Genomic DNA, 8,392 nt, shown 5'->3' on the forward strand with positions numbered 1-8,392 from the left:
TGTTGTATTTTAAGAGGTCAGGACACAAAAGATGTTTTCTTTAGTCCGTGGGATAAGTAGTCCAGATCTTGACGTACTTGTACTTTACTTGAGTCTTTTCTTTTCGTGCCACTTTCTACTTCTACTCCGCTACATTTCAGAGAGAAATATTGGACTTTTTACTCCACTACATTCATCTGTTACAGCTTTAGTTACTAGTTACTTTATTTACTCCACTACATTCATCTGTTACAGCTTTAGTTAGTTACTTTACACATTAAGATTCCTGCACACAAAACACATGTAGTTTATAAAATCTGATGTTTTATTCTTAAGTAAACTAGCCAACAATATAATAGCCTACAAGTCCAGCTGAGATGATTAGACCATTAAACACACAAGAGAGAGAGAGAGAGAGAGAGAGAGAGAGAGAGGGAGAAAGGGAGAAGGAGAAAGAGAGCCAGAAACAGCAGAAATATGAGGGGAGTTTGGTGGTGGAAACGTTGGTACTCTGTCTTGAAATTAAGCTTTCATATTTGTTGCAAACATACTAATTACAAAAAAAAATAAAAACATGTTAAGAATACTTCTTCCACTGCTGCTTATACAACTCATCACTGTTGCATCACTTTTTAAAAACTGCAGTTCTGACAGTAAAAAATGTAAAGTTACTGAATCTGTTAACTGTGATTGTATTACAAATCATGGATAATGATATACAGTAGAAGTTCTCCTTCTCTCTCTCTCATATTTAGAGTCTGGAGGACTGAGAGTCGCTGCCCCCTGCTGGTAGAAACAATCACATCCTGCAGCTGCATGGGGAGGGGGTGGGGGGGCGGTGCAGAGGTAGGGAGCCCACTGTCACTCTCTCACAGTAGTATTAACCCTTGTGTTGTCTCCCCCGTCGACCATGCAACTATTGGTTTTTCTGGGTCAAAATGTAAAAGAAAAAATTCCAACATTTGGTCATCTTTTTCTACATTTTTGTCACTTTTTTAAGAGTTTCTGTCAATATTTTTCAACACTTTGACGTTTTATATAAGCTTTTCCCATGTTTTTGTCACTTTTGACATTTTTTTTCCCCTACGTTTATTATCTATTACCAATTTTTCTTCACATGCTATAATATTGAATGAAAGTAATGAACTGATCATTTATTTGACATGTGAAGAGCGTCATATGGACCCATCCACGTTATTTTCTTTTAAAATATGGTTGAAAGAAACCCAAATTTCTGATATAATTCTTTTTTGAAAATGAGTCAAATTTGACCCGAGGACAACAGGAGGGATAATCATTTATTATTTTCATCCCTAGTGTTTAGTTTATTTCATTAACTTTTATTTGTTATTTTAGTCTTGAAAAATTGCATTTATTGTTTATTCTATTTTTTTATGCATGTTTATCTTTATAAATAAAGTTGAGTTGAAGTTATAAGAGTATACAATACAATACAACATAAGAGTATTGTGATTTAATATCTTTGGAAATTTACTTATATTCATCACAGTATTTAATTCAAAGGTGAAATTAATACAACAGAGTCGAGTCATTTAAGAACTGGTTTTAATAGTAAAAACACTTGAAAATGTGAATGTACTCTGCGTCTGATTGGCTAGCACTCGTTGCCTTCGTTGGTTGGATTGGTTAGGTTTTAGGCACGGGAAGTAGGATTGGTTATAGAATGCCAGGGTAAGCCAATCAGAGGCAGAGTTATACCTTCATTTATAAAGCGCTTTTCATAAACAAATTTTCGAAGTGCTTTACGTTTATTTTAAAAAACAACACGTAATATAGGAAGAAAAATCCATTCAAAAACTGTCACCATCAGCAGAATCGCTGTGTGTGCACGCCGCCACAGTCCGCAAGGGGCACGCCGCCGCGGGCGAGTTCTTCACAACAACCTGCGGGCCAGCCGGAGGAGTCGCCACGATGAAGAGCTCCTCCTCATCTGGAACATCTGGATCTGCAGCCTCCAGGTGGCGCCCTGCAGGTCAAACCGGATGCTCCCACCGTCTGTACGTCTCGTTCTGTCGCCGTGGAGGCCAGGGTCGGTATCCGGGATGAGCCGTCCGAGTCGCCCTGGGTTACAAAACAACATCTGGGTTCAGTAAAAAAGATACTTTACTGAACCGGAGACAGTGGTTCTGGTAAAAACTTCCAGTCCTCCAAATCATACCAGGATATGGGTTAGGGTTCTGTATTAGTGCCCCCTAGTGGTGGCAGGAAATAGGTTATCATATTTAAATAAAAAAAACAAAGAACATTTTACAGACTTAAAAAGTTCCATGTTCCAAATGTCATTCAGAAACTGGTTAATTTAAAGTGACTCATGAAGGCACAGAGCACATAACATGAGTCAGCATCTTCACTGATGATGAATCAAATAGTCGCTCTGAAATTTGGCGCATGGTAAACAAAGAGTTTATACACACACACACACACACACACACACACACACACACACACACACACACACACACACACTTAAATTGGAACGTCAAAAGTTCCACATGCCAAATGTAATTTGGAAAATTGCCAATTTAAGGTTTGTTCAACTTTCTGAAATCACATAGCATATAAAATGATTCACCAACTTTATCAAAAACAAGTGAAATAGTCCCTCTCAAATTCGGCGTAGGGTTACATAGATGTACAAAAAGTAAACACTTCTCCCAGTGTAGGTTGGCTTTTGGTTGGCAGCAACGTCCACTTGTGAACTGTGGAGGATGGGCAGTTAAAGGAAGAGATTCTTAAAAGGGAAAGTTCAATTTGGGACTGTGTTTGTCAAAATTAAGAATCATCAACACTGAGTTTTTCTAAACTTTCTACCTAGGTTTTAAAATTGCATATGCCAAACCTCATTAAGAAATGTGCCAGTTTTACGTTTCTGAGTTGTGAAAGTATGACGCACATACAATGATTCAGAGACTTAACCAGTCAGAACAATAGCAGGGACTCTCTAATTCGGCGCAGGATTATAAAGACATGAACAAAAAGAAATAACACTAATGAGAGCATTAAAAAAAAAAAAAAAAAAAAAGTCACAGTCGCGTTCCGTGTGCCAGATGTCATTCAGAGATTTGTCAATTTAAACTCTTGACTGATTCTGTTAAAGTACAGAGCACATGAAATGACTCAACAACTTCACCGACCTCACATATCACACCCACGCCTAAATTCGTATAGTTAACGAGACATAAACACAGATGTAGCGCTCTTTTCGGTACATAAAATCGGTCTCACCTCAGCATTCACTCCTTGGCTTTCTTCTCCGTGTTTTGGAGCTTCTCCACAATCTTGCGCTCGTGTCCGGAGGGGCTGTGTCTGTTGGTGTTGTCGCTGGCCTCCTTTTTCGTCCTGCCTTTACGGGCTGAGCCTTCTGTGAAGAAAAGTTCCTTTCAGTCAAGATTTTGCGGCTTCAAACGTAGCCAGAATTTAAGAAAAAGAAAAAGAGTAACGCCATATCTTACCTGTGTATTTATCGGTTAAGTTATAATATTCATATTTGTCGTAGTATTCGCCTTCAAAGTTGGAAGGCTTCAGGTTCTTCACGTCGACGTGACTCATGTTTGTTTCTCTGAGATTTTGCTCCGAGAAAGAAAGTTTGTCACACTTCAGAAACGACAACAACAACAAAAGTCAAAAAAGTCTCCGAACTGGAAGCTTCTCTTCTCTTCGGGCAGAAAAACAAGCTGTCGCTGCAGAGATGTCCCGCTGTTTTTATAACGGAGACACGGAGCTCCTCCTCCAGACACACACACACACACACACACACACACACACACACACACACAAACACACACACACACACACAAACAAACACACACACACACACACACACACACACACACACACACAAACACACACAGACAGACAGACAGACAGAGAGAGAGACACACACACACACACACACACACACACACACACACAAAGGTCAGAGCGGTGTGATGAGATAACAGCACAGACACACACACACACACACACACACACACACACACACAAACTCACGCACACACACACACACACACACACACACACAGGTCAGAGCAGTGTGATGAGATGACAGTGCACACACACACACTAAGATAGGGTTGCCGTGGCAGCAGCAGGATGTTTTCAGGATGTTTTCAGTCAGCAGGTTGATCTTTTCTCCTCCCTGTTTTTTATTAGATAGTATTAAACTCGGACTCTGCAGAGGTTGTTGTGTTTTTGAATGTTATTGATTTTGATTTGTATCCTGCCTGCTCTGACCTTTGAGCATGCGGACTGAGAACTAATTCTTTCTTAAAAAAAACAAAACAAAACCAACGGAGGAGAAGTTAGTATCCAGAACCTGAACACAACACAAGCATGCATGACCTACTTACAGTAAAACAAGGTTATAATGCATGCAGGCTGGTTCAGTCAGACCATACAGCTGATATGCTATCTGTGTGTACTCTGGCTGTGTTACAAGTTCCTGCACACACACACACAACTGAACCGCTCAGCTCATGTTTGTGCAAATATTCACAGTCTCAGCGTGTCGAGACGACCGCGGGGAAGACCGAAAAACAAGAGTTAACAAGTGCAGGTTAGAGGAATAACTAAAGCTGCAGCCAGTGTTGGGACGTAACTAAGTACATGTACTGTACTTCAGTACCAAATGTTGAGGTACTTGTACTTTACTTGAGTCTTTTCTTTTCATGCCACTTTCTACTTCTACTCCACTACATTTCAGAGAGAAATATTGGACTTTTGAACTGCACTACATTACATTCAAAAGTTCTATGTGCCAAATGTCATTTAGAAAATTGCCAATATAAGGTTTCTACTGCTTTGTGAAGTCACATATCGTATAAAATGATTCAGCGACTTTATCAATAACTGAAACATGAGTTCATCTGAAATTCATTGAAGCGGCTGGTCGTCTTTAATTCCCTACCTGTGATGGAGAACAAAAGGCAACGTGCAACAATATGGGGAACGTCTTTCGTGATTTAAATATCTTAATTCTAGCATATTTAGGATTGTTCATGTGTTTGACAGCAGAGACAAAGAATAACACATCAGCTCAACAGTTCAAAGAATCAATATTCATGAACAGAAAACTTTGAAAAGTTATCTTAGTCAAGTTATCTTATGTCAAATAAAAATACCTTTAATATGATACGATTGTCCAAGAAAAGGGAACCAGATCTGATCAGGATTCACTTTAAGGTCCTGGAAAGTCTTAATAATCTTAATATGTCTAATAATATGTTTAATAATACGTGTTTGGAAGATGTTTTTCATTGATTATATTGAGAAAAAAAAACAAAAAAAACCCACTGGAATGAAGTCATAAAACTGCCACTAATGTGAAAGGATTGAATCAAATAAAATACAAACGATGTAACGTGAGTTGTAGTTCTGCTTTGTGTTGGTTTTATGGACTCTGGAGACTGTTGAACGTCTCACGTGTGACTCTGACCTTCATATGTGAACAATCTTGTTTGAATCAGCAGCTGCACTCTTCACACCGCTCTGACACGTGTGTGTGTGTGTGTGTGTGTGTGTGTGCTGTTATCTCATCTGATCGTTGTCAAACAACTCGTGACATTTCCATCTAAAACAAACTTTGGACTGAACTTATCAGAGAGTGAAAGGGCAGAGAGAAACAACTCATCTGCAGACACGTTTACATTTTATATAATCAAACAGCAAAATAACAGTTTATGTTATGATCCATCTGCCTAGTCCATGTTACTAGTAGCCTAGTAAGTAAGTAGCCTAGTAAGTAAGTAAGGAGGTAAGTAAGTAAGTAGGTAGCCTAGTAAGTAAGTAAGTAGGTAGGTAAGTAAGTAAGTAAGTAAGTAAGTAGCCTAGTAAGTAAGTAGGTATAAGTAAATAAGTAAGTAAGTAGCATAGTAAGTAAGTATTTAAGTAAGTAGCCTAAGTAGGTAAGTAAGTAAGTAAGTACCCTAGTGAGTAGGTAGGTAAGTAAGTAGGTAAGTAAGAAAGTAGGTAGGTAGCCTCAGTAAGTAAGTACCCTAGTAAGTAAGTAGGTAAGTAAGTAAGTAAGTAAGTAGCTGAGTAAGTAAGTAGCTGAGTAAGTAAGTAGATAAGTAAGTAGCCTAGTAAGTAATTAATTAAGTAAGTAGCCTAAGTAGGTAAGTAAGTAAGTAGCCTAGTAAGTAAGTAGTTAAGTAAGTAGCCTAAGTAGGTAAGTAAGTAAGTACCCTAGTGAGTAGGTAGGTAAGTAAGTAAGTAAGCAGGTAAGTAAGTAATGGCGCTTTTCCATTACATGGTACCTGCTCGACTCGCCTCGACTCTACTCGCCTTTTTTGGTTTTCCATTACGAAAAAAAAGTACCTGGTACCTGCTAACAGGTACGTTTTTTAGTACCACCTCAGTCGAGGTTCCAAGCGAGCTGAGCCAATACCAAAAGGTGACGTGAAAGCGACAGACGGGGGTGTCCTGAACAAACCCGCCATTTTTAAATAGTTCAGCCAGCTGTGTTTTTTTTTTTTTGCTGCCTCCAGCTTCTTCTGAAACTAAATGTGTCTTCTGGCAACAACAACACACCTTCCACGTTCTGTGTGTGTGTCGTGTTAGGTCACGGCAGTTTACTGTGGCGCCGCTTGTTTCAGTTCTGCGGAGGCTCCAGGCACAGCTTTCGCCGTAGCCTACGTACACACACACATGCCGGCTCGATGCACACACCAGCGCACAAGTATAAACATCAGGCCACTTACATAGGCTATGGTGAAAGCTCTGCGTGGAGCCTCCACAGAACTGTAAAACAAGCTCAAGTGGCCTGATGTTTATACTTGTGCGCTGGTGTGTGCGTCGAGCCGGCATAACGACCAGCCACGCTGAGGCGGTACTAAAATCTGCAATGGAAAACAGTGTGTCGAGTCGAGGTGAGTCGAGCAGGTACCATGTAATGGGAAAACGCCATAAGTAAGTAGGTAGGTAACCTCAGTAAGTACCCTAGTAAGTAAGTAAGTCGGTAGCCTCTGTAAGTACTGTAAGTAAGTAGGTATACCCTAGTAAGTAAGTAAGTAGGTAGCCTAGTAAGTAAGTAGGTAAGTAAGTAAGTACGTATAAGTAAGTATAAGTAAGTAAGTAGGCAAGTGACTAAGTAAGTATGAGTAAGTAAGTAAGTAAGTATGTATAAGTAAGAATAAGTAAGTAAGTAAGTAAGAAAGTAAGTAGGCAAGTAAGTAAGTATAAGTAGGCCTAAGTATAAGTAAGTAAGTACGTATAAGTAAGTATAAGTAAGTAAAGTACATAAGTAAATAGGCAAGTAAGTATAAGTAGGTAAGTAAGTATGTAAATAAGTAATGTTTATTTCTAGAGCACATTTAAACACAGCTTAAGCTGTACAGAAAAGTACTAAGATGGTGTATAAAAGAACATTGAAATTTAAAAAGAAAAAGTAGAAAGAAAACAAAAGAACCTCCCAAGGACAACAGCAAGCAGCAATTCACAAAAACAGAAACATGATAACAGTTTGAGAGATTATTGTGTTTAAATTTGTGTTTATAGCGTAGAATTAAAAACAGAAATGATCTGATGTCTCACATCAGGAAAGATTTTAACGTAAGAAGATGTTTCCTGTTGCAGCTGTAAACACAAAGACTGTTTCTAACCGCAGAAGGAAAATTCACGTCCCGCTCTGAATTTAAACTCCAGTCATCATGCTGTAATTACAGGCCATCTAAACTCCAGATGGTACAGTCAGAGCTCTGCTTTTAGTCTGGAAGAAATATGTCACAGTGGAAAATACTTAAATGCCTGCACTTATACCTTTCCTTCAGTTAAAATATTATCAGTACTAAAACAAACTCAAGACTTCCAAATGTTCTGACGGTGAAGAAAAGAAAAGTTCAGTTGTCCACTCAAGAGGAAATCCATTTACCCAAAAAGGTCAGAGGCTCCACTTTGTTTAAAGTTAAAAAAAATCCTACTTACTTACTTACCTACCTACTTACTTACTAGGGTATTTACTTACTTACTTACTTACTTAGGCTACTTACATAACTACTTACTTACTAGGCTACTTACTTACTTACTTACCTACTTACTGGGGTACTTACTTACTAGGCTACTTACTTACTTACTTACTTACCTACTTACTTACTTACCTACTTACTTACTAGGCTACTTACTTAATTACTTACTTACTTACTTACTAGGGTACTACACAACCTGTCAGATAAACATAGAGCAGTAAGAAGTATTATCTCTGAGACGTAGAGTCGTAGAAGTATAAAGTAGCATCAGATGTAAAGTACAAATAAAGTATGAGTTCATTTCATAACACCTACTTATAAGTAAATAAGTAGGTAAGTAAGTAAGCAAGTAGGCAGGTAAGTAAGTAAATAAGTAAGTAAGTAAGTATGTAAGTAAGTAGGCAAGTAAGTAAGTATAAGTAAGTAAGTAG

At 38.5% G+C, this 8,392-nt stretch overlaps 1 protein-coding gene across 1 annotated transcript; it reads right to left on the reverse strand.

The window, feature by feature from the left end:
* Nucleotides 1–1,528: 1,528 nt before the first annotated feature.
* Nucleotides 1,529–3,678, reverse strand: nupr1b (nuclear protein 1b). Its single transcript, XM_031297160.2, has 3 exons — nucleotides 3,453–3,678; nucleotides 3,226–3,361; nucleotides 1,529–2,061 (listed from the first exon to the last, which is right to left on the reverse strand). The coding sequence occupies exons 1-2, from the start codon at nucleotides 3,547–3,549 to the stop codon at nucleotides 3,234–3,236; spliced, it is 225 nt and encodes a 74-aa protein (XP_031153020.1). The 5' UTR covers nucleotides 3,550–3,678; the 3' UTR covers nucleotides 1,529–2,061; nucleotides 3,226–3,233.
* Nucleotides 3,679–8,392: the final 4,714 nt, after the last annotated feature.

The sequence above is a fragment of the Sander lucioperca genome, chromosome 2, assembly GCF_008315115.2.
Source record: "Sander lucioperca isolate FBNREF2018 chromosome 2, SLUC_FBN_1.2, whole genome shotgun sequence".
In the NCBI taxonomy this organism is placed as follows: Eukaryota; Metazoa; Chordata; class Actinopteri; order Perciformes; family Percidae; genus Sander; species Sander lucioperca.